Source organism: Tinamus guttatus, unplaced genomic scaffold, assembly GCF_059628265.1.
Source record: "Tinamus guttatus ecotype Peru unplaced genomic scaffold, ASM5962826v1 Tinamus_guttatus_pri_ptg000079l, whole genome shotgun sequence".
In the NCBI taxonomy this organism is placed as follows: Eukaryota; Metazoa; Chordata; class Aves; order Tinamiformes; family Tinamidae; genus Tinamus; species Tinamus guttatus.
In genome coordinates this window covers 5,515,493-5,543,392 of record NW_028288613.1, presented here as the reverse complement: position 1 = coordinate 5,543,392, position 27,900 = coordinate 5,515,493, and the positions used below count along the sequence as shown (strand labels likewise).

General features: G+C 36.4%; 1 protein-coding gene across 1 annotated transcript; it reads right to left on the bottom strand.

Moving 5' to 3' along the window:
• Positions 1–312: 312 nt before the first annotated feature.
• Positions 313–27,900, bottom strand: RAB11FIP2 (RAB11 family interacting protein 2). Its single transcript, XM_088520093.1, has 5 exons — positions 27,536–27,900; positions 15,879–16,321; positions 14,687–15,149; positions 5,018–5,063; positions 313–1,551 (listed from the first exon to the last, which is right to left on the bottom strand). The coding sequence occupies exons 1-5, from the start codon at positions 27,886–27,888 to the stop codon at positions 1,324–1,326; spliced, it is 1,533 nt and encodes a 510-aa protein (XP_088376219.1). The 5' UTR covers positions 27,889–27,900; the 3' UTR covers positions 313–1,323.

The following is a 27,900-nucleotide window of genomic DNA, read 5'->3' as shown; positions in this document are numbered from 1 at the left end:
AACCCAACTTAGAAGCCAATGGAGAAATGAAAAATAAAATCTACGTAGGCAAATACTGTAAAGATTGTTCTACTACAGTATTTTCCTATTGTATGTTCATCAATATATTTTGTAAATTTAGTGAATAGCAGATATCTTTTTCATATGTCATCTCACAAGCAATTATTAAATAATCAAGATTATTCTTACTATATTCACCCTTCATTTACTTGGTGAAAATTGACTTTTAAAAGCACTTACAAAGAATACAGATCTTTTCTTCTAAGTGACAAGCCTTCCCAAGTACTTTGGATGTGTTTAAGCAACAGCCTATTTCTGAAGGCATATACTGTTGATTTAGAAAAGCTAAAACAGACACATAGTGTGTAAAATTCAAGCTTAAATTGACTCACTTTTATACTTTCAGAATTATCATGTCTATTTAACTCAGTCTATTCATTTCTTCTATATTTTTACTGTATTAGACATTGACTGAATAAAGTGTTCATATCTTTATTCCATACTTTTCTCCATTCCTAATTCTGACTATTAAGACTGTTTGAAGTACTTAAACATATAAAAAGGCATGCGATAACATTGTACAAAAGGATCCTCAAAACAAGCCTATGAGCTTACTACCAAAGTTCAATCATTATACAGAAAATTTGGAATTGTAAAATAACTGATTCCAGCATGTGCCCTTACTGAAATGGCTTGATATGTTTTACATTATTATTATACAAAAAGCACATTGTATAGGATACAGTATTTACTCTTTGTAAAGATTGTGCATCACTGTTTTCCTCTAATATGTATAAAACAAACTACTTTCCACTGCAACAAGCCACACTTAGATTGAGCAAAGCATATTAATCTGGCTTGAAAACAGTGGTTTTGATGGCATGCTGTATGTAATACTAAAATGAGTAAATTTACATAATACTAATAATCAGTCAAGAAAACATTCAAAATAGCACAGGCCTTCCCAGTTGAAACTGCCAGATGGTGAAAACTAGACTACCTTATAAAACTGCATGGACATATTTAATGTGTATGATCTACTCTACTGCAAGTAATATTCTGTAGCTAAAAGAGAGGTCCACCTAACGTAGAACATTGTATCATTGTTAATTTAAGAAGTTATTTAGCTAACGTAACAGAATATTGCTTTTGGCAGTCGTGCTAGTATTTGCAGTAAAAAAAAAAAAGATGAAAAATTGAAACTGTACCCCCCTCCTCCCCTGATTCGTGGAATCTCTTAGGAGAAAAGAAATGAAAAGCAGTCAAAATGTTATGTTTTCCTTCCATTAACACATTCAGCAGAAACTACCATCAAATACCATCTTAGCTTTTGGAAAATTTGCCAGCTTTTCGAGAAGGTTCATATGGCACTCGGAGAATGCTAGGCGTTTCTTCCATTACTCGTACGAGAAGATTATCAATGTAATCCTCAAGTTCACGAATATGGGTGTCCTTCTTCTTAAGTTGCTCTTTATGTTTCACCAGCTCCTGCAAAATCTCTTCGTAAGTAAGATTACGGTATCCTGCAGAGGCATCAAAAGGATTTCCTTCCTACAAATAAGTTAAAAAAAAAATAAGAGCACTACCAAATTTTCTATTCACTATTTTCTGTTCACTATTCTGAGCACGTTGACAGATTATTGCCTTTCATATAGTCCTCATGTACGCTGCTTGAGTTAATCAAATTTTCTTAGGCTATATATCTGTATTTCTGGTAGAGTTCTTCCCTCCAACAGCGCTAAAATGGAAGATTCAATAATAAAATAGAGATAGGGTTGCCCAATTTGAAATAAGTATCCAAACCGATCATCTCAGAAAAAAAGAAAATTTTCTCAGAAAGAGACATGTGCATTTCATGTATGTGTGAGAATTAAGCCCCAGAACAGATAGCAAATTCATCTTGAAAACATTAAGATTACCTATGTTGTAACCTTAATTGCAGCAGAAAAAGAGAAAGAGCCCTGAGAATTCAAGTCCTGCCATAATTTTCCTGTGGTCTCTCTCACCTTTTGTGAATACTAAGCAAATCATTTATCAAGCTTTAAATGACATCAGTCCTCATCTGTTTTTTACATGCCACTTTTAGTCAGCAGTGCAAGCAAACTTCCAAGTCTTGTCTTCAGAATCATTTATTATAATTTTCTGTTTTACATTTCAGGTGAAGATCTTTCTTTCTTGCTAGCTGTAAAGCAGGTAGAGCCAAATTAAGCGGTAGGAGAAATAAATCTTTTCTATAATGAATTCAGATGACTCACTAAATAAAGGATTTATCAGAAATGAAAATTTTAGTCCATATAATAAAAGGCAACTTACAATCCAAAACATTATAAACTTGTAAGTTGTATTTTTTTATCAAGAAGAAATAGTGGTGACCTTAAGTAACCAGACTATTAAATATTTGGAAATGTGTAATTGACCAAAAGAATGTGAGAATTGGTTTATAAAAGTATTAGCACTGTTAGACAGGCAAAGTAGTTTTACCTGTTTCAGAAACTGAAACATTTTTGAAATATAGAACCTCTATCTAAGCAAAATAATATAATCTCTCAAACCCCAAACCTCTAACATGACAGACTATGAACTCGGTATAGCTTTTGTTTGCAGTTGAAACGAATCATTAAAATTGATAAAGGATGCCCAGCCTAGAAGCACAGCACAGGATAAATTAATATGCAAGTGTTTGGCTTCATTCATTTCTTTCAGTACACATCAATATTTACACATTGGCCGAAACCTAATCATTAAAATATGCAAGTGGGCAAAGCTTTCAAGTAAAGGTAATAAACAGTGATGGTGCACTGCAAATAGGCTGAAGCACCACAGATCTCCCAGCCTTTTTCCAGCAGTTATATTCTGACGGTAGGTCTTGAAAATATGTGTTTTTAAGAATTTCTCACTACATTCAAGATACATCATACTAATGAGTAAATGCATGCAGATGATTAACAAACTCACATGCACAAGTTGGACTATTTTAAGTGATCAATAACTCCCACTTTGTAAAAATGCCTAACTTGATGAAATTTAAAAACTGGTTAGTAAGTAAATTTCAATGAATGTAAAAGATAAAATAGCTTTACTTTGTGGCCACTGTACATATAGTGAATCTTCTTCTACAGAAGGAAGTAAAAATTTCTCCTTACTAAAGTACTAAACTTTTTACACATCGGAAAAGACGTTATTAAAGCTTGCATACCTAAAAATAAAGTTTTTGAATTTGATGAACCTTTTTTTTTAATTATTATATAAAATGTATTAGAAAAGCTACTACTAAAATTTTACTATAAAACATTAATCTTATAATGAATTGTTAAGAAAAAAGATCCTAAGTAACAAGCTATGTAAAGAAGGGTTGTCTCTCAGCTGCATAATATTACTGGGGTCCGAACTGACATCCAGAGGAAATGGAGGAAACGAAGATAAAATGACGGCCTGGCAATCTGTGATCATCTCTTTATTGTTCTAATGAGGAATTTTGCCATGGGAATATCATCTAAGTTTCCTTCACATCTTTTGTCCTACTGCTTCATCTTCCTTTCAGTTCTTAATTAGGCCTTAAAGAGCTCGTGCTGCCCTTTCAACTGGCTACTGCTCCCATTTAAACACTGCTTGCAGAGACAGGTGTTGGCACCAGAGTAGAAGACATAAAAACATAATTACTAAATGTGATGCACAAGGAAGAAATATAATCACTTGGTGAGGGCTATTATTGCAGAATCTAATACAAATTACTTCAAACACCTTAGAAAGTAATCTTGAATGTTAAAAAGAAAAAATCAAATAGATTCATTCAAAACTATGGGTGAAAGATACAGTTTCTTCTGCTTCTAATTGTGTTTCGTATTAAATGAGCACCACCTCGTAATCCTGCAACTGACATTTAGGATAGCTGATATTCCAAAAGAAAAATCATCAAGGATTTCTTTTATCACCTTTAAATCCTTTCAATAAAACAATTCACATCTTATTCCTTAAAAGAATTATAGTGATGCTTTTACCAGCAATAAATTACATGATTTGCAGTAGTACATTTGCAAGCGCATAGAAACTCTAATTATGGTTACTTTACAGACAATAGCTGCTAAGTTAAATCAGTTTTTTGATGTTGGTTTTTGTCAGAGATTAAGTAACCGCCTAGTAGAATTCAGTTTACTATCTGATCAAAGGCAGCCTTCACATACTGTGACATCTTCCACCAGTTTCTTGCATTATAAAGACTTGGGAGTTTATAATAACATCAAATGTTATTACAAGTCATTTACATAAAACAGCAAAAAAACAAAAGGAAAAAGTCTTATTTGCTTGTGCAACTTATTTTCTATATGTTTCAAGATTGATCTATTTTTTAAAGATTTGATCTATTTGGAGAACAAATTCTAGTAAGGCCATGTTTTATTCCAAGTAAAGAAATTGTGGACTTTTTTCCCCTATTTTCTTTCTTAGTACACAATTTATTCTAGGTGCTTTTAGAGTCAAAAGGATATTTTAAAGAATAAATTATTTTCTTTTCATTTTCAGCATTTTCTGACAGGCTGTTCCTTTATTATTTGCATTGTGAATCCTGTTGTACGTAAGTTCATTACTTCCATTTTGACTGACTACCTAAGAAAAATCCTCAAGTCTCCAACCACAGTGATGAGAAACACCTGCTAGTTCAACTAATGTGTCACTGGTTAGTGCAGAAATATCCACCTGACTCACTTCTCCAATTCATCTGCAATGCCTCAAAGCAAATGTGTTTCCTTTTAAATTCCATACAGATCTCTGAAGTAAAGTAGAGGGGTGAAAAATAATACCAGCATTTATCAAAATATTCTACACACCAAGTGTAAAAGTCTATCTTGTTCCAGTCTTAAGCCTCCAAACAACATTTTTTATTAGAATTTCCAGAAGTATAAATTAAATGGGACACAAAGAAACATTTCTTTATAAGAGGACAAAGAAAAATAATAGCTTAAACACTTCATGTCAATACCTATTAGGTGGCATTTACTGAACGCAACACTCCCCAACTCACCATAGTTTTCCTGAGATCCTCAATGCCGGAAGGATTCGTATTAAAACTGTGGGAGAAATAAAACAAACAAACAAGCAAATATTACCCACATACACTTATCTGATCAAAACACCTTATGGAAAATAATGCTGTTTTAGGTATATAGTTAGATATATGAATTCATACATTTTCTTGACTTGTTGAACTTACAAAATGTAGGACAATATTCAAAGTTAAAAGAAATTTTCACATATTCTTTGTTCAAAGTTTTTATTATTTTTCATATTGTTCTTGTAATTTGTCTTTAGACAAAATCTAAAACACTTAACATGCGTTGATAGTTTTCATGGGAATTGCTACAAATTCTAGTGAAACCATCAAATTAAATCAGGGCTGAAAAGCTGGCTCATATTAGTAATATTAGTTTTATATTTGAGTAAATAAAACTTTTATTTTATAAACCTAATGATTATCCAAAATATGTGGAAAGCAAAGATATTTCATGACTTTGTTGTGTTGGCATCTTTTTTCCTCAGCTGCAAAAGTGCAGCTTATAGTGATAAAAGCAGCCATAGTCAAAATGTGAGGTCTAGGAAGGTTCACTGTTCTCTCAGATTGGTTTAATTTGCAAATATTGTCAAAATCCCTGCTACTCTGTTCTGACATACTTGCTAAATCTTAAAAAAATGTGTTCAGAAATTGAACATGACTCATGAATACTTGGGAGCATCCTGGAAGGAATCGTTATTTCACATTACAAAATCTGCTGTGTAGTTAGGTTATATGAACTGACCAAGACTGGGGTTTGTTAATGGGGGTTCTGCAAAAGAGACTCTGTGTCTGGCTGCACTGAACTGCCACAAGCTACTGTGAACCATGAAATACTCACAGCCTTCAGAAGGAAGAATTTCTTTCCTTTCTTACTCATTTTTTATATTAGAGAATCTCAAGAGCCTAGTGCTACTAATGCTACAGTAAACAAGCTGCTACATGAAGAAAAAAAATAGATCAATGAAACAAATAGTGAAACAATCTTAGGCTATGGATGAGAGAACAATTTAAAATATTTTTTTTTTTATTGTGAAAGTTGCTTAAAGTAGGGAAAATGTATTATTACATTATTGCATTTTGAAAATGTGCATTGGTCTTTGCCATCTGAATTTATAAATCGTATATTTCACACTGTAAAGTGGAAGGAGCATATTTTACAAATAAATACTTTCTTTTTTTAGGTTAAAAAGTAGGGAGTCTTTTGCTTACAAAAAAAAATCCAGCAATCCAACTGCAAGACCGAGGTTATTAAATAGAGATTGGATTACATGAACAGTCACAACTAGAAATAAAAAGGTGTCTGATGAATCGAGTTCTGGCTAATTCCCATTATACCTGTTTGTAACAGTGATCTCAAGCATTTTGCCTCGTTTGCTAGAGAAAAGTTTTGAATGAGGGGCCTCTTTCATCGGGTATTGTCTGAAAAGCCAAAGGCAGGAACCTGCCCTCACAGTCTGCCTTTTAGTTTCACACTGATGTGTCAAACACATGATGAACTTGCTTCATTCATGGCTGCCTTTTGTGATGGGAGTACAAAAAAAATGAGTTAACTGAACTGGATCGAATTAGCTTGGTGAAAACCAAGAATGTCTCTATTTAACAAAGTGTGGCGTTAATTTGGGATATCTTTCTTTAGGGACTGTTTCCTCATGTTAGACAAGATATAGAATAATACAGCCTGACTGCTCAACTGAGTGAGTTTCTGAAAGGTTAAGAAAGCAAGATCTTTTATTGCACTCAATGACTTGATAGTTTCTGTGAAATAAGGCTTGGGTCTCTTTTTCATAAAGGCAGCTTAAAAGAAAAGCAGCAGTTCAACAACTAAAAGTCTCATTAGAAATACACATCGATGAGAATATGGACTATTTTTGTTTTCAACTAAAAAAAGAAGCATCCATTTCTGTAATAGTGTGGACGTTACAACCGCAGTTACAAAACAGCCTATCTGCGTATTCCACATGCAGCAACTTGAATGAACATGCAAACCAAAAAAAAAAGGAAAGAAAAAAGCTACCTAAAAAAATCTCCAGTGGAACCCAAACCCATGAACACTGTCACTTGTATTTTAAGGTATGTGGAGAACATCCTGCTTCTCAGTTAAGCGGGAAGAAGCAGGTGCTCAGAGGCTGTATATAACTTTTTAAAATGGGGTTGTCTGCTGACTAGCTGGGAGCTCCACAGCCTCCTCCAGCTGCGCGGGGGTCCTGGCAGCTCTAGGCCGAGGTGAGCGTGAGGAGTTGCAGACTCCCCCAGCTGTACCTATAACTCACGGCCTGAGAGCCCCGCAACGCCCTGAAGGAACACACTGCTGAGCTAGGAATGCCTGCAGTTGGGAGTTTAGCACTGAGGTTAATCGGAGATGTTATTTTTGATTTTAAATTTCAGCACAATAACACACCCGTGAAGGGAACATCTTGGTTGCTCGGAATAACGTAACACAGAAAACACATCTCTCCGATTACAGAACACGTATTGTGCAGTGATCATAAACCTCCTTCAAGCATCCATTTTCTTAACTTCCTAGCATCATTCTAAAGAAATTATAAAAAAGAATGACTTTTTTACTCTGTTACAATCACAACACATAGCCTATTTGTAACAGCTATGGTCCTGCCCCTACTTTTTCTCAGGGTTCGATAAACTGGCAGTGAGGTTTGCCTGTGGCAGCATGACAAAAATATATTTACAGCTTGGGAGAAAGTTTGCAGCTTGTTTTCTTTCCTCAGTTACTCCAAACTAAATTTGCTCAGTTTACGAGTTAAAAAAAAGGTTTATTTTCCATCAAATGGACTCTCTGCTAACTCACCCTGGGAACCAAAGTAAAAATGCATCATCTTTAACGTTGTCACCTTGGGCGTAACTTAGGTTGCACCTGATTCTCTGGTATCTGCTGTGCTGCATCACCAGCAAATCCAGCACCTCCTCTTCATGCTCCAGGCACAGAACCGTCTTGGAATCCACAGCAGAAGCAGTTAAATGTCCTGTGACTAAATTTCTACTGCCTTCTTACTGCATATACCTTTCACTGGAAAAAAACTTGTTATTTTCATTAATTAGACAGATTCATGAACTACATGAAGCTCTTCTTCTGTAACACTGATTTTTTATGATTTTTTTAAGCACTTGCATCAATGCTTTCTGGAGAAGCTCCAGAAACAGGAGCTTCTAAAGCTACTATGAGTGTTGCTAACATACATTTCTAAAATTATCTTAAGTTTAGGTTTTATCACAAGCTCAAGTTTATGACAGGGTCATGTAATTTTGTCCTTTGAAGTTTAACGGTAGTTAAAATTTCAAACATTAGGCCTAGTGGCTGCTTAAATATTTAGTTTCTAAATGCCTAGAGATTAAAACATTGTTTAAAAAATCTTGCCTATAAGTGATTTAAACATTTTACTGCCTGAACCATTTGCTCTGACAACATAATGAATGGGAATCAAACTTTTAAATTGTGCTGTATAGAAACCATATTTTCTTAAGGAGAAAAAGCTGTTACTTATCTTTTGTTACTCATATTATTTAGATAATCATTGTAATGTATACTACTGGAAATTAAAACTAGGATATTCACATTAATCTTTACTATCCAAAATATTGAAATCTACACATAACCATTACATCAAGCTGTTCAGGGACAGCTTTCAGTTTTTTTACTTTAATATGGACTGTCTGTGTGCAGGTAATTAGCAAAGCTCTCCATGTTCATTTTTCTAACCTTAGAGTTTAAGGATTATTTCTTCTACCATGTTCATTTTTCTAACCTTAAAGAAAAAAGAAAAAACTTCTATTCCTACTCTTTGGCCTTTGAACCAATTATTATTTCATTGGTTACATATTTTTCTTTGGATTTTATCAACACGTATCAAAGCCTGGAAATATTAAGATGCAGTTTTAGTTATTACCAATGTTCTACAAAAACAAAAGAAATGAATAAAACCAGATCCAGTTGATGAAATTCAGAAACTTAGCTTTCCATAGGATATTATTAGCTTGCTGTGCCTGGCAGTGCAGACATCACTTTACACTCCGAGAAGGAATGACTGTCATGTCTGGCAGCAATGCAAGTATGGTGCAAGTATATTAGCATTATTAGCAGCTATTTCCCAATCAAGATTCTGGGTAACATCTCTTAAGACACTTCACTATATAATTTGCCCTGCTGCCAAGCCATATTCCAAGGCCTTCTGGAGTTTGCCTAACTCCAGGACACAAAAAGAGTATCATTTTTTGTTGGTATCACTGGGTTTTCTTAAAATTACTATCAACTCTCAGCCAAGAGTTAACAATTTGGCCCCAAGCTCCAAACTTTGAACATAAGACACATTCTTGCTGATATCATTGGTTCTCAAACTATATATTCTTTGCATGGACTCTTTCTAAAACGACCTGTCATGATTAATCACCAGTACTCCATGCAGCCCTTTTAAAGACAACAGACTTTTCCATGAAGATGAAATTACTGCCTCAGAATGCAGTGCTGGATAACAGTCCTGAAAAAAACGCACTTTCAGAAAGCAACCTTTTCCCTTGTGCACTTGGAAATGACATTGCTTTGCCTGAGAAATGGCAACCACAAAATACATATTTTGAAAGAACGTCTTGCTGTAGTCGTTCTAAATGCTTGAAAAAATAAAAGACAGAGGGCAGGATCTGCCAGTTTCCTGAACCTCCTGGAGTCATTCATGCATGTGCAAAGAAACTGAAAGGTAGGTGTAAACGCTAAGACGGATCCCTAACTTATGCACATATATCAACTACTTCATTTTGAAAAGAGAAAAGATTTGCTTCCCCTGTAGGTTGGTGACTGAGAATATAAGAATATTATATCTATAAACTGCCTCTAATGACACATTGCTAGACTTTCTAACTTGATGAGATACCTCTCGAGGCTCATAGTATGGCAGTACAATTTAAAATTTTTCTTTATATGCGTGCATGTATATATTCACATGCATATATATTTATCTACATGCATATATATTGTGTGGAGGAATATATATATGAATACATACAGCCACACACACATATGTAAAATAAATGTTTCTTAGAAAATTCATAGGCACCTGTCAATTCAATTTTCAATTTTCCAGATAAAGAATTTGACCAGACTAGTAACAACCTGTCAGCTTTAAATATTGGACTATTTGTTTCCCTGTGTCCAGTGTCTAAGATCTTGTTAATTACCTAAACTCTCTTTCTGTAGGTCTTGTTAATTACCCGTCTCCTGTCTCAGAGGACCTTGTTAATAACTTGTACTATCTCTCTAAAAAGGTCCTAATAACACATTAAAATTAAAGATGCTTTTCTTTTAGCACCTGTCAAACGGTGTAAATTGAGAAATTTTCACATCACTTTATTAGCCTACTGTAGTGTATTTTTCTAAACACAAACAATTTCAGAGAAATGATGTATAAAGGTTTGGTCATTTCACAAAGAATTCTTATTTACCAGAAGTACTGTCAATTTGTTTAATTGTGCTCGATACAAAATCCATGTGGCTACTGACTGCAAATTACCCTCCTGAGAGCCATGACAATTAGGAAAAGTAATTATAAGAATGATTGCATTTAAGAAAATATTGGTTAAAAGTTTCAAAGCAGTGTATTAGTAATTATGAAGACAAACCTCATTATTGCTAACGGATGACTTAACATCCCAAATCATACTGTGTGCTTAACAATTCTTTATTGGCTATATGATATAGATCCTTTGGAAATAATGTGTTTTGTAACATGCAAAAAACCACAATTTTTCCTTTCACTATGAGACTATAGAATTTTTTCAAAGTCAAGAAGATAATTCTGTCACGTAAATTTATGCCAGATAATAAAACAAAATCTTAACTCACATATTACGTTAGTTATATAGCCCTTAATAAAAACTTACTGATACACATAGTGCTTAGAAGAGTTAACTGAGTATCACCCCTATTATATAGACCATGAAACTGGGGCAGGAAGATTTGTGATTTACCCAAGGCCACAAAACAAGTGTCTGTCAGTCTGTTTTTTTTTTTTTTTTTTTTTCCCCAGAATTCTTACTAATTCTTCCAAAATAAAATATCCATAAACCATGATTTTCAAATAACTCCTGCATACTTGTTGTTTTTAGGGAAAAAACCTGTACTTCTTGGCTGTATGAATAGAGCCAGTTGGCTCTTCTTAAAAATTGACTGGGTTAAGGGCAAAGCCTTCAGCAATTCAGCCAGCCAAGTGCCAGGGATACTATTATCAACCACTGCTCTGCAAATCATTACTGCTCCATCAAGAATATCAAACAAAATTAATTAGCATGGACTGTAAGCGTGACCCAAAGCTCACCAAACCACTGGAAAAGATTCCCACTAACTTTAAAGACTTTGGAGCAGGCCCATGGAGAATTTACTCTTTCTTTCAAATCTGAAACAATGGGGGAAATGTCCCCTCCCCCTGAGCTTCTCACCTCTGCGTGAAACTAAAAACATCTCACGCTGCCTTTTACATGAATAAAGACTTGAAGGTATTCCAAAAACCTGGAGGAAAACAGTAGAGTACAGCATCATAAACTGAAACCTTTATTTTTTAATCAATTAAAATCATTGGCCGAGAAACCTGATAAATTAACTACAAGTTCTGTAAACCATACAAAAAGTAAAGTGTGAATACCACAGCTGAGCCAGGTAATTTGGGAATAATACACAGGCAAAGATATCAATCTTGGCAACCACAACCATATACGGAATTTGAACAAAAAGAAAAGGAAATCAAACTCCTGTAAACCAAACAAGCTGACGTGGGCTAGGGAAAACTCCTTCCCGAACAAATTATCCCAGGATTGTCCCATATGGGGCATCCTGCAGTTTCTGAAACATCTGGTTCTGACCAGACAGGATACTGTAATGAATGGGCTTGTTGGTCTGAATTTAGGAAAGCAATTTCCTATTTAAAGTTATTTCATGATGTATTCACTGTATACAGATAATAGAATAAAAAAACAGCAAAAAAAGGCATAATTATACAGCTAGCAGAGGAAACAATCTATAAATATTTTTCCCTTGTGGGGAGAAATAGACCTTCTTACCTGTGCATGAAAATATGACTTCATCCTCTTACTTATTTCCAATCCTGTGGGATCCTTTCCTTTATACTGTTCCTAAACTTTGGAAGAATTTTCCACAACCAAGTTAGGGGCTTTGGCCACTAGTATAACCTAACTCCGGTGGAAACTTCTGCCCACGTTTTTGGTTTGTCCCTCTGTTAAAACTCACCCCATGCCACGTAGCAGGAAGGAGTGCACGTCCCCTCCAAGGCAAACTCCTCATTCACACTGGAGCCCTATTTTTGACAAGCTTTATTATTAAATGTGTAATTAAGAAGGTACCACCTGTCTGACTGGTGAAGATGCTGTCCAGCAAAAATAAAAGCTTAGGATGTTCAATAAATAAAATGCAACTCCAAATCTAAACTCTCTGTGTATGCTCTCCGCATACTAAATTTGTTACTCAACCTCATTTATTTTGTGCCACAGATTTATACAATTCTTTCTTCACAGTATTACTAATTCTCAGAATTAAAAAATGGATTCTATTCAACATGTCCTCCACAGATAAAAGGTAAACTTAAACTGTAAACTTATTAAATATGCACATTTTGTATTAGTCTCTACTTCAAAAGAAAATCATTGTGTAAGATACATATGAAGAAAAGTGAACTTATTTTTAAAAGTTTTCATAGACCATAATAATGGCACATACAAAAATAGAGAGCACCCAGCTTTAAATATTGAACAATAGATATTGTTCCATAATAGCTATCTTATAATAAACAGCATGACCTCTTCTATTTTGGGCTTTTAGAAAATAATATAATATTGTCTTATCAAATGTTTATGTCTACATAAAAGTCAAGAATGTGTAAAAGAGACTCATACAAAGAGAAGGAATGAACAACCAGAGTCCTCCTAAGCAGGCACTGTGACGAGCTTTTTAATTACAAAATAAAGATAAAAAAAAAGTCTATAATGATTACTGCTAAAGATATATATTTATCAAGATATGTTGCATTCAAGAACTTCAAAAGACTTCACTACTTCTACATCTGCCTGAATACATTCTCCACTTTAAACAATAAATGCTATGAAATTTTATGTTATTTAAATTGCTTCTGCTTAAATGAGCTTATTTAAATGAAAGTTTAACTTCTTAGAAACCAAACTACACCCTAACCTTACTCTACTGTAGAAAAATCCTTTATTAAGTAAATAGTATTCTAAGGCTTTGGCTGTAAACACACATATTATTTATGAATTGGAATTGACCTGACTTACAGAAGACACTAAAAAAAAATCATTCAAGTCTATAGAAGAATTTACTAAATGTATCTTCTCTATAGTTAGCAAGGAAAGTTTGCTCCACTTCACTGTATGTAACTAATTTAAGGTTAGTGTTGTTGAGAAGGTGCATTCCAACCTATGAATAAAGCTGAGAAAAACAAGATTAATCTGTTCTAAAATCTTTTAAAAAAAGGACACAAAAAACAATTACTTTTTACTACTGTATCACTATATTACAGTATTGTGTAAATAATTAAGAAACTAATACACGGAGAAAAGATAAATTTGTTAGAATCATGCATTCCACTTAAAAATAGATTTATTACACAAACTTAAAAAGTTGTTTTAAATATTTTAATTTTAAATCCAATTTCTAAATTAATATAACTCATGAAATTAAAATGAATCATTACCTTTTAAAAAAACAACAGGCTGTTAAACAATTTCTGGCATTAATATACAAAAAAATTAAGAGTTCAAAAGAATAAAAGTTAAACTATGTAACTGCTGAAACATTTTCCTACAGGGTACACAGTATAAGTGGCATGTACATTTATTCATGCACAGATGTATGAGACATTCTCCTATCTAAAAAACAAAAACAGAAAAAAAAACCTGAAAACTGAGGGATGCACTTTATTTTTAAAGGAAAACAAGTAAACTGTTGATAGGCAAACCAAGACTAAACTGGATTACTTAGATCAAAGTTTATCAGCCCCTGTAACTCTGTTCACATCATTTAGCTCTCTGTCTTATGCAAGGGCTTGACTACATAGGAATTCAGAAAAGCTACAGGAGCCAAATGAATTGAAATGTAAGTGCCCACATGGGTGCTCTCATTTGGAAATAAACGGTGTTCGGCTGCTTTGGTTTAATACACAGAATCTAAACCCAAATCTTCCCAAGTGGCGACATCCACAGTGTTTAATGTGTTTTCATTACATTTTCTTCATCCTTTTATTTATTCTGTTTCGGCTTCCTCAAGTTCCCTTCTAAAATTTTGCCCTGGAATTGGGCAGTGTGATAATTAGCAAGAGGAGTGTAATAACTAGCAAGAAGTGTTCAGTTAAAAGACTTTAGGAATCTCTCATGAAGCACGAGCAAGGTCTTCCAAAAGCCTAAGCATTCGAGAATGCTCCCAGTACATATTAGCAAGATAAATGTAACTCCAAAATGAAGATCAAACCATATAAGTCCATAACTTTTACTTAGAAACTGATAAGAAATGATATAAACATATATAAAGCACAGATTGTGTTCCTCAACACTTCACATTTTCATTTATATAACATGTACAAGATATCAGATCAAAATACAGTAAGAACCTACCTTGAAGATGGCAACATGCTTGTAGGCTTGAAGTTTGTCATGAACGGATTAGTTGACTCATAATCAAAACTCTCCTGATGAGCTTCACCAAATGCACTAGGTGATTTCAAATCAGTAGAACTGTCTGATCCCCCATTGCTCAGTTTATCTGACCTCTTGCTATCTTTTTTTCCAGTCACTCTTTCAAAAAGGCTAACTTTCTCTTTTTTCTCTTTTCTAATTTCTTTTTTGATTTCAACAGGCTTGGAAAAAAAACTTATGTTTTGATCCCATGCTGCTGGGCTTTCTTCAAACGGATTCTTCTGTCGTGGCAGTGTGGCAAATTTCTGGGGTAACGAAGCACTCACGTTGGTAAATGGGTCATTTTGTGCTTCAACTGCAGTTTCATCAACTGTGCTGTCAAGCTGGTTCATTTTAGAAGTATCAACACTTAATGTCCTTCTATGAGGAGATTTTAGGCTCCCTGCAAACAATTTGTCATTAGTATATAATCAATGAGAGATTGTATCATAGTTTATGACATGCAGAGAACTTCATCTTGCTTCATTTAAAAAAAGCACCATTTTAGCTTAGGTCTAGAAAGTTTGCAGAATAATCTCCATTCAAAACACAGCTGAAAAACTAACTGATTTTATAAAAAAATGAGCCACTGTGGCCATGACTGTGGCTAAGAAAAGCTTAACAAAGCAACACACACAACTATAAACTTCCCTTCTGTGTCAAACCTAGGTATTACTGAGAAGACATCTGTGGCTGAAGTGGCATTTAAGAAAAAGACTATTGCTGAATGATCACTTTGAGCCAAGGAAAGTATTTTCAGTTCTTCCTATATATTGGATCTAACACTTTGATGATAATTTTCAATTTTCTAAAGCAGACTTCTTTTTTCCACAAGCCAAGCTACTTTCACCTAGAATTCCATCCATGCAATGGCTCGTTATAACACACCCTCAAATGAGAACGTAAGAAAACAAATAATTTATCACAGAGTATGATCAGCCATTACGCTCTGAAACTGCATTTATGATTTACTGCCAAATAACGGAGGTGCAAATACTAGGCCGGTAATAACCCTTAACTTCTTGGTCTTTCATAGTTATTTCATAAACTAAAGATGCTTGAACCTTTTCATGCTTATACTAATGAACTGTAATTATAATGGCTAAAATTAAGCTCCAAGTGCTTCACTTACCACCTTCATCAACCGAACCAAAAGGCTCCAGTTGACGCTTGAAGACGTGCGGGTAGCCAGCGGCGCCGGCCTTCATCTTTTCTGAGGAGACGTGTGGTCCTGACAAATCTGACATGGAGTGAGCTGACGACAGCCGCTGAGGTCCCAGCAGGAAAGGCTTTTTTGGTTTTGATTTCATTTGCACTTCACTACTGTAGACCTCTGTGTTTGCATCTGGCACGTGGGTGCTTGGGATGATCGCAGAGGATGTGTCCGAAAAGGTCCCGTCATTTTTTCGACCCTTCATTTTGTCTTTTAGTTTAGCAAAAGGGGATTTGGTTTTGTCCTTCATTGACAAATCAAACATACTTGCTGTCATGTTATTCCTCATAAACTGAATATTGACCTTTATTTCTCCTCTGTCTTTAGTTCTCTTTCCTTGCTTGGGCTCTAGGTTAAACCACCTTAAAGGAGAAAGAGAGAGTCATGTTGTGTTTTCTAGAAGCTACACATTAAACTATTACATTATTTATCAATGTATCTATCTCACTATTAAAACTCAAAAACAGGAAAACCAAATCCCTTACTAAAAATAAAACATTCCTACAGAAAAACCTTTCTGTCTTCTTTTGGATTTGAAACAATAAATAAATGAACAAGCAAAAGCTTTTTGCTCTGTTCTCTTGTTTCAAGGACCAAAGTCAATTTGGTGGAAGCATTCTAAACTTCATCAAATTTAAAGAGCTCACATCTGCTTACAAAGCAGAATTTCTATCTAACATTAATTATAGATACAAATAAATTTTATTTTGCCATTTAAAAGTACTGACATTTTTCAAGTGGCCTTTACTTAGCAGTGATGTATATTACTTGGACGTATATTGAATGACAAGTACTTTACCCAGCTTCCTTCTCTCCTTTGATTTTACTTAGGTTTATCCACCAGCAAATAATTTTTGCCTTTTTTTTTTTTTTTTTTTTTTGCAGGCCACCATTAACTGCATTAACTTCAGCACTATCTGCCCAGGCTTTGAAACGGTTCTGCAGCCCTTCACTCCATGGACGGAGAGCAAAGGTGTCATCATTTGTTTCAAAAAACCAAGTGTGCTTCTTGGACAGGGCCAGTAAAGGCTTCATCATCATCATCCTCATCATCACCCACATCTTACCCCTTCCCTATAGTGCTCTGCATGTACATATCACTAATGGTAAAGGGCACCTGGGTATATTTCAAACACAGATGCCCCAAAGAAGTGTCCTCAACCCATCTGACTACATTCACATCTTCTCTCATTTCTTATATTTTTGGAGGAGTTGAGTTTTCTAATGCTTCTTCCACCATATGACAAGTACCATAGGACTTAATTCATGGTCTGATATCATAAAAGAAATACACTGGTTCCCAGGCTCATTAAAAACCTTCACGGAAGAGAAGGTTTACCTGTCTAGCGATGACGCTATAGCCATGAGTCCTAGAAGAGTGTACAAATCCTTCTCAAATGTTAAAAAATAAATTATTAATTCACTTTATAGATAAATATACCCATATACATACATTTAGGTGTGTATATGTAAAATATATATTTATAACTCCACACTTACATAAGCTAGATGAACAGAGAGTTAAATTTTGGGGTTAGCAACCCCTCAGGTACTGTGTTACTGTCCTCCATCACAGTGCATGGCCAGGAGCAATGTGTGCACATGTGCTAACGCAGGGCAGTACCTTGCAGGATGGAATAACTCCTGAACTGGAGACTAAAAAGTGAACTTGCCTACCAACACAGCTGTGAAATCGATTATGCAGCGATACATACATTATTCAACACTGTCAAACACACAAAAAAAGGTCAAAAAAGGAGAAAAATAGCCCTCAATTTCCTTTTAGATTTCATAAATATTTTTAAAGGTGACAGTTGAAATCAGGTTTTCAGGCAGATACACCAATTTTTGAGTTGACAGAACACTCCTAAAGGTGACCTGCCAAAGAAATAATAAAGAGGAAAGAGTGTTATGACTTTATGGTTGCTTTGTGATGTCCAAAAGATTCTATACACCACATTAAAACAGAATAATAAAGAAATATAAGAAATCCTATGTCCTAATACAGGACAATGTGGATCCAGAGGAGTAAAAAATGTAGGACAATTTAATCTTTAGGAAGGAAGTTTTTCTTCAATTTGTGAGATAATTTCATACTTATATATGTTAAATGTTCACGCAAATAATGAAGTATTCAGCTGCATAATGGACATCGTTTTCCTTTTTGGTTAATAAGATTTCCCTTCTAGGCTACTGATTCCAGAAACTCTTGAATTCATCTACAGAATATTTAATGAAAACAAAAACAACAGAAGCCAGTCTATTTGTTACACAACTGTAAGAGGGGATAAGAGAACAGAAAAAGAAAAGAAAGAAAAACAACACACAACCACAACAAGCGAAGCTTTGCCAATAAACCTACATGAGACTTGGGCCATATATTTTCAATTAAAACAGATTTTGCTTGTTAAAGAAAAAACATCCCGAAACTGAGAAGGTCTTTGCCATGGTTGGTTAGATAGTCACTAACATTAACCAGAGATGCTGCTTGTACTCACAGGGAGAGGAGCCCACGCTTAAGGACCAGGCAGCAAACCTGGTGTCTGAAGAGGTTTAAAGGACAGGGAGACTAAAGCAACGTCCTTTAGAGGACCTCACTCTGAGATTCACACTTAATGGCTCAGCCCACAGTTTAGGGAAGTCTTTTCTCCTTCTAACTCTCCTTCCTTGCACGTGTCTCAACATTAATACTGTATCTGATAAGATTCATGAATTTTAGTATGTTTGCAGGTAGCTATCACTGAAACTTTAAACTGCTGTCTGATATTGCTAACCTAGTCTAGAACAGTATCAAGACGTGTATTCTTAAGCTTATGCTGTATGAAAGGAAACCTTTCCATTCAAAACAACAGAATTATTGACATTGGAGGGACACTTTTCCTTTGAAAACAATGTAATTGTTGACATTCTTATAATGAATTAACAAGTACTCTGTGTCGCTATCAGCATTCACCTGCTAACGGCATCTCTATTTTAACATTCCCTAACCCTTAAAGAGAGAATTTCAGCACACAACTAGTGCCTTGTCTTTGCATTTTGTCTTCAGAATAGACTTTGAAGAACTTTATACCAAAAATAAATTTAGCTGGAAAAGCAAACAAAGATATTCCCACTTGAATAAGATAAGAGAATCCCACCAGGGGCCGGATCTCATACCTGTTGGGACTAGGATCAATGCCACTACTGATTCCAAAGGAATTTAATCACAAACTTTTTATTCCAGCAAAATTCCTCTGGACTCCAGAGGAATTTCTGTTTGAATAGTGATTGCTGGATCAGATCTTTGTATAAAACACATATATTTAATTTTATAGGAATTTCACGGAGGTTTTTTGTTACCTTGGAGAGTTTATCTCGTTTTAGTTGTAATGAAGGTTCCACATGCTTCAGCTCACAACAGCAGAATATGAGAAGCAGACTCAGTTCATGATTTTCTTCTAATTCAAAGGCAAATAATTATTTTTTTAAGCAGATGAGAATAAATGCAAACAGAAAAAAGTCTTGTGTGGAGCTGTGCACGAATGAGCAACTGAGTCTGTAAATGTTTCTCATTAGAATCTGCTTCTACAACATATGGGCGTGAGCAAATAGAGAAACAGCATTGTATACAATATAAAAAAGAATTGGAAAATAAAGTCCAATGTTTTCAGATAACAACATTTTGGCCCTAGAATACTAAATTCCACTCCACCACTGCCAATTTTCAAAATTGTAATGCATTATAAAAGTCAATAAAACTTGCTATTTTGGTTTTGTTTACAGAACTTTTAGCCACAATAAATGCTCCATTTGTCAGGCTGCCATGAGCTTATTCTATAGAAAAAGCCTGTACAAAATAGGAAAATAGCCAATAACATAGACGAACAAAACAGGGTGGCTTTTATGAGAGCAGATGCCCTTTTATTTAATAACCAAATATTACATCCAGTCTTGCAGACAGTCTTTATTTAAACAGACCTTGTACAAAGTCTGGCAAATTTTCCCAACTTCAAAGAAAGCCCTGTTGCCTTCTGAATCACATTCATACTCCTTGCTCTCACCTTCAACTGTTCTGTAGGACAACGGCCTCCACACACCCTCTAATTTCTGTGTTTCCCCTATGGTTTCCATCAGAACAGTTCCTGCTTCTTTTTCTCATATGCTTTTGAGGAGTGTGTTAATGGGCCTCCTCTGTCTTGCACGGGGTTCTGATTACTTTTATTCTGGAAGTATTACATTGCCATTCTATCGTCTGATTTTTTTTGCCTTTTGTTTTTGTTTTTTTGAATAAGCTCGCAAAGATCAAGACTCGAGGCTGAAGCTGAATAGGAAAAGTCCTGCTGGGAGTCAACCCATAAAAACCACCCTCCATAACAAGGCTATTTTGTAACCATGAAGAAATGACTTAATCTTGCCCTATGATTGGGGAGGGGAGGGGACTTCCTCTTTTTCTGGGAAAGAAAGTAGCAATCTTCTGCATATTACTGAAATAAAACACACAATTTTAGCAGCGCCAAACCCTTCACCTTATCAAAGGTAGATGTGAAGAGTCGAAAAAAAAAAACTGATCTAAGGTACTACCAGTGAGCAAGTTATCCAACTCTCTGGCTGCCTGCTCCATCTATCTGCCTCATGTTTTCAACACAATTTCTTCAGCTGTTCTTTTCCTTCCCCTTTTTCTGGTTTCCTTTGCTACCCGCTTTTGCTTATCTATACTCATCACATTATGCACTCCATCCTGCATTCAGCAAATATTTTGAAACCACTGTCTTGTTTTTCTTCTCATAGCAGCACACTGTTGTCATGATGCCCTAATCTCAAAGCTGCCATGGGACCTGACAGCTCCAAGCTCTCTCTCCTGCTGCAGAAGTTTCACTCAAAATATTCCTCACCATATGACTAATGCTACGGGTAAGAAAAGTCATTATGTATCTTACTTATATACCCACAACTCTAACAACTCCAGAAATACAGGGATGCTCATTTAACAATTTCAACAGGAATTAGAACCTTCTAGCTGGAACAATGAACCTGTAGAGGAAAAATGAATTTCTGACTTGGTTTTCCTTCCACTACCCAGCACAGTAATTACTAAAGCAATTTTTCTCACATATTCTCTTACTTCTCAACTCTCCAGAACTATGTCTTCAGATTGGATTGCTTATGTTCCAGTTAGGTATGCTGAAAATATTTACTACATCAAAATCTCACTAATTTGGGGAAAAAATCAAACCTAAATCCCAGAACTGCCCATCTAACACCTTCCTTAGCAGTAACTGCACTTCAAAAAAATGCAGAAGTCTGTTTTGTGATAAATCGTTCACATACCATAGCAAGAGACTGCCCCTAAAATTGTTAAGTAGTAAAATTCAGGAAAGGGGCAGAGGACAGACCACATAGTGTATGAAGGGAAATGAAGAAGGGAATGAATTAAATATTAAAATAAGTGATGACGTTCAGAAAGATGAACACTATTAATTTCTGGAAGTTAAGTGAACGGAGACACATGAAACAGAGTGCAAAAGTAAATATTGCATAGCAACACTGTAACACCCCAAAACATATGGGCACTGACACATATCACACGAGCCTAAGAGGTTAGCGAAGAGCAACTGGAATCAAAGTAACTAAAGTGGCCTTCGTTTATATTATTGATTATTTGGGGTAAAGATTATGTGTGAAAATTTTTATTTTAGAATTGAAATAGCTCAATGAGAAGTCAGGCCCGTTCAGCTGTTTCTGGAGTGTGTGTGGGTGCACGTGTGTGTGTGTGTGGGTGTGCATGGTGTGTGCACGCGTGTGGGTGTGCACACATGGTGTGTGCACGTGTGTGGGTGTGCACGCGTGTGGGTGTGCACGCGTGTGGGTGTGCACACATGGTGTGTGCACGTGTGTGGGTGTGCACGCGTGTGGGTGTGCACGCGTGTGGGTGTGCACACATGGTGTGTGCACGTGTGTGTGTGTGCATGGTGTGTGCACACGTGTGGGTGTGCACACATGGTGTGTGCACGTGTGTGGGTGTGCACATGTGTGGGTGTGCATGGTGTGTACACGCACACGTGAGCACAGCAGAGCATGGAAGCTCAGCACGGCCGGCGCTCTGATTCTCACTCGGACCCAAGCCTTGCTCAAAGTATCTGCTTGCTTTCGTTGCTGAAACGTAAATGCTGGGAATATTATTAGATCCCTTTGGAATACTGCTGTAATCCCACTCAGCTACTACTGAGCGCAACGCTTTTTTTTCCCCTAAAGCATAAACGCCTATAACCACCTTTCCTTTTTGTCCCCAGCACTAACTTTCCTTCCTATTTTACATTTACATGAACGAGCCATGACTGAAGGTAAACAAAGCTGTCAACATCCTCCAGGCTTCTGCACATTTCTGAGCCTTGCAGAAATTCCATCATTACTCCCCTTCGAAGCACAGCTTTTAGGAAAGCAGTTTGCTTCCTCTTACTCTACACCGCAACGTTTTGATGATTTCTTTTATGGTCAGACATTTCAACAACTATATTCCAAAATGCACTTTGCCGGCTTAAATTTAAGACTCACCATGTGTAAATAGTGTTTATATTTTATTATGCTTTGTATAATTATAAAAGGCTCGGGTTGCTAACAAGCACTGACCCCACGGCAACCACGTTGTCTATTTGGTAGTAGTTGTTTTTGCTTGCACAGAATTCAAGGCACATTTGAAGACACCCAGTTGAGCCCGTGTCCTGCTTACACTGCTGCCAAGGAGCTCACATTACTTTGGAGGAAGTCACAGAATTCCCATCTCTTTCAGGACGCTCAGAACTAATAAAGAATCAGTGCCTACCATCAAGGGGTACCAACCGAGTTCAACTTTTCTCTTTTTTTTTGTTATCATAAGTTATTTGTGACTATCTTATATGATTGCTGGAAGCAGAAGAACCGCACCTTAGATAAGGTCGAGCTACTTTCACTGGATTATATTCAGATAAATGTTTTTGTCAGTGGTCCTTGCAATTTGGAGGGAGTGAGATAATAAAGAAACCAGGGAAAAGGGAAATTAAGTCACAAATAATAAAAACCACCTCAAAAAATTCAATAAGAAATAATAACTGAACCAAAGAAATAAACCCTCAAGTTTTAACATTCCAGTGTTGCATCTTAAATCAGATCTCCAGGAAAGGTAATAAAGGAAGGGACAATAAATAGTGTGGAATTAGAGAATAACAAGAACCAAGTGAATGCCAATGAAATAAGTAACATTATGGTAAAAACTAAAGGAAATCCATCCTTGCATTGCTGTGTTTGTTCATTTAGCACACACACACACACACACACACAAAAAAAAAAAAAACAAGGACGTTAAGAAAAATTACTAGAAAGACATTAAGAAACATTACTAAAAATACTGTAGTAAATTAAAATGTCAGTAAATGGACATTTTTTATTCCATGATAAAATATAAAATAAATTTTCAAATTATGTCACTCTTTGCCTGATCTTCAGCAGTATTAAGGCTAAGATAAACTGTAGCTGACTAGAAATCACAATAAATGAAATATATGCTTTATAAACAACATATTGATCATGCGGATTGAACACCATTTAAACATCATTTAAATGTAAAATGCAAAAGCAGAAGAGCTGGACTTGTTCTTATTTTGCAACAGAAGATCAAAAAAAAAAAAACGCAAACCCAACCCGGGATATATGAGGATGCCAAACACAAACAAACAAACAACCCCAGGATTTTACTATAAAAATAAAACCATAGTGGAAATTTAAGCAGACTTGAACATTTTTAAAGTTTATGCTAAGTATACGTCCAGTAATGCAGAGCTTTCCGGCTTTTCAATCACCTCCAAAACGCTCTGCAACATGTCTCAGCATCTGGAGCCTGAGCAGCAGAACGGATCGATATTCCAGTTTTCATCTCTGGAGATGAGAACTTGAGCAGAAATAAAAAGAGCCTCTCCACTCCTGACTCCAGCAGGGTCAGCAGAGACAGGACTCTGCAAAGCTCCACGTGTGTGATGGGCACCTCTGCACCAAGGCACATCGGGCCCAAAGCAGCATCCTGCAGATGCTCTGGCTGCGCTCCCTGCAGGAGACCTGGGAAGGGACCATCAGAGCCACATCTGGATACAGCTGCTCCAGGAATTCTCACTTGTAACAAAGTGAAGAATCATCAGTTTCAGAGAGAAAGGACGCTGCATGAGCGTGCACAGAATTCTCACTATGAGATTACATTAAATACACTGCTTGCTTTCACCAAATCTGGGGCCAGGGGAAGTTTAGTAGAATACAAATCCTATTATCAGGCCTCTGCTTGAAAACTTTATTTCAGGGAGCGTGTTTTTAAACTCACTTTTTATTTAAGAAAAAAAAAAAGATGTCACAAGTAAGAACAAAAGAAAAACTAACAGGAAAAAAAGACTTATTTTTCTCTAGCATGTTTTTGAAGCTGCAATGAATTTGTAAATATATTTCTTTCAAATTAAAAAAGGAAAAAAAAAAAAAAAAAAGTCACACACCCCACAGTTTTCCTAAGAATGTTAAATCAGCTGGTAGCCTTCACTTCTCATACCTCTTTACTAAAAAAGCACTAGGGAATTGCTGACAGGGTTCAGCATTGTATAGAATATTAAATATCTTTTTTGCAATACCCTAGTGACTCTTGAGTCTGTCTCTTATAGCACCATATGTACAGCTGTGTTGGAAAGAGGAAGCTATTAAATATATTAAAAAGTAGAAATATTACCAATAGACACTTCATCAAATAACTGGATCTCATTTATCCCCAAACAAAGCAAGAAATGTTAAGGTTACATCAACATAAGAAAATAACTCTGGATTTAATAACACCACAAGCCTGTTGAACATATTTGAAAGTAAAAACATTGCTTAATAAAACAGATTAGTGTTTCTGAAACAATGAATATAGCTTTCAAGCATCAGAATTCTTTGGTAATAAAGACATTGGGCTTGGTCTTGAAAGGCACAGGGTATCTCAATTCCCACACTATAGTCACAGCTAAATGGTCTTCAGGTCCAAAAACATTACGTTTAGTCTATGGCCAACTTAGGACTCAAAAAAAGTATCAAAGGGATTTAATTAAAGAAAAAAAAAAGCGAGCAAAAGCATGTGCCTGAGATCACATTTGTGTATAGATTCCTAAAGGTTTGCCCTCCTCTCACATGCACATATAAATATTGCATCCACAGATCTTCGACTAATGTTTAAAGAAAACAACAACACCACACGTGCATTGCATGAGGACATAAAAGCAGACAACCACATTAACTTTTCAAAACCATCTAAATGCTTAAAGACTCAAAATTATTTTTTCAAAAGCAACTTAGGGGTATCTTTTCTAGGTTTCTAGGCATCAAAAGACACCGATATGAGAACTGGATTTTCAATAATTTCTATCTGAGAGGAATTTAAACGAGCACTGAATGAATAGGAGCTGCACAAAACCCCACAAACTGCCTCCCTGCACTTCCGCACACATGTGGGACTTCCACAAGGATGGCTGTTGGGCCCTGGAAGCCTAAAACCCATCAACTTTTAGCAAGATTTGCAGACTTAAATACTCGAGTAACTTCTGAAAAGAGGACTGGGGCTGTTTGTACAATTTTCCCCCCAGACTTCCCTTCTGCCGTCTCGCTCGCGGGCAGCGCAGCATCCGCACGGAGCCGCAGGAATTGCGGGGGGAAGCGGAGCCTAGGGAAGCAGAGCTGCGCTCCTACACAGGATGCAACTGCTGGGATGTCCTCTAACAAATTTCAGAAGAAGGAACGAAAAAGTAAGGAAGACACGAAGGCAAGCAAACTGCTGCTTCCTTCAAATAAAGGAATACTTGATGGTATAATCAGCTCTCCCAAAGACCATGTTAATTATGCCAGTTAATTTTTGCAATAATCTTGTGACATTCCAACACTGCTTTTGGTAAAGTGACGCGGAAAGGTATGGTTCCATAAGAAAGTGTCTTTTTTGTTTGTTTTTCTTTTTTTAATCACAATAATGCTTGAATAATTTACATTTTTTCTTCCAGTTTATGAGTCTCTTTTTGCTTGGTTTCTGGTTTTAGTATCATTTTATACCACTCATTCACTTTTCTGCAGACTAGACGGGTACATAAACTAAATCAGTTGCCTACCAAGTCGCAAGATAAATATTTATAATCATTAATTGTAATTAAGATGCATGTCTAAAGAGTAATGAACCCTCTTGAATCCAATGTGAACAGAAATGAAGACCCTAAGGCTACAGGCATTACCATATTGCAAAAAGACTGTACTGCAACTGCTTTGTCCTTAAGAAGATGGGCAACCTTTTGGTCTGCAACCCTAATTAACCGCTGTATATCAACAGAACTGAGTTTTTGAGGTGATGTCTGCAGAAATAGCAAGTGTGGTCTAGGTTCTGATCAACAAGATATGGCTAGTGTTGCCATAACCATAAGTGCCTCCAACTGTCTGCCCTGACACTCTGCTCCTCAGCAGAGTCAGCAAAGGATAAAATGCACCAGCATCTTCGTCACATCAGTACAAAGTCCTGCAGCCTCACACAAACCCACCATCACTTACAGTTTCAGCAGAAATATGAGATCTGTCAGCAGTTGTATGTCGTTGCTTAGAGATAAGTAGCTTTGAGCTCTCCATGCTGTTCTTGTACTATTTCTTCAGGAAAAAAATACAAGGATAAAACAAACACAAATAGCATAGAGACACAGGTGTAATATGAACACCTTTCAAGCTATAGAGATGCTTTATACCGCACCTATGCAGTTTATTCCTATGTACTTGTATGGAACATCTTTGTGCAACCACCTCCACACAAGAGATTATACCAATATCTCTACTCTAGTTGAAAACTAGATTCACCTCACCCAAAAAAAGTTAGATACATCTACACACAGCCTAATAAATTGCTGTGATGACTACACTTTTAATTTTCTTTTTGCATTCTCATGTCAGAGCTTTCTGGCAAATCACAATTTTATTTGACAAAAGACCGCACAGGTGGTGATGGAGGCTCCTACAAGAGCATATATTTTTCTTCAGTCTTCTCTGCAGAGGCCTGTGCTCAGAGCAGCTTGCAGGATCCTGGCCTAAGCGAGATCAGAAAAGCACCATACTGCAGTGCAAGCCTTCACTCAGTCACCAAGCTGTAAATATGAAGTGTTTAAAGACATTTGGTTGCAGCAATTGAAGCAAAACAATTTTGGAGAAAATGACACCAGGCTTCATGGGATACACAGTTGAAACTGGGGTTCAGGTTGACAGACAGAATGACAGGCAAAATGACAAAATCGTTAGGAAAAAAAACACACAGCAATGAGACTATGTTGCAAACACTCATTTTTGAAAAAATGTCGGTATTTATTATTGGTGTCCTTCTCTGTGTAGGCCGACCGTGGTGACTACAGGAAGCTTCTCTTCAGAGGAGTCAGTCCCCCAAGCCAAACCTGCTTATGTCAGGGATTGGAGCACAGCACAGAACAGCACCCTATTTTCACGTCAGAGGACTTTGATAATAAGGTTCCCATAACATTAAAAAAAAAACAAGTGTACAAGGCATAATAATTACAATGGAAAAAAAAAAAGCTATCACTTACTCTGTTTTCCTTCTTTGCTTGTCCTCAAAGATATCGTTCAGATTTATCGCCACCTGTCCCAAAAACTTATCCAGCCCCACCAGCGACCGGTGCATGACCACCAGGTAGAGCACGTATTTCTCCGGATTCTCCTGCATGAGCATCCCGGGCAGCTCGAAGGAGGCCTCCTCCTTCCAGACGGGGTCCAGGGTCTTCTCGGCCACCGAGGTGGAGTACTTCTCCTTGCCCAGCTGGATGATGGTGTAGGCGTCGTTGGTGCCGCTCTTGCCCTTGGCCTTCAGCCCTCTGGCCTGCAGCACCGTCACCTGCACGTGCGTGGGGAACCACTTCTGCGCTTGCTCCGCCAGCAGCATCGCGGAGGGGCT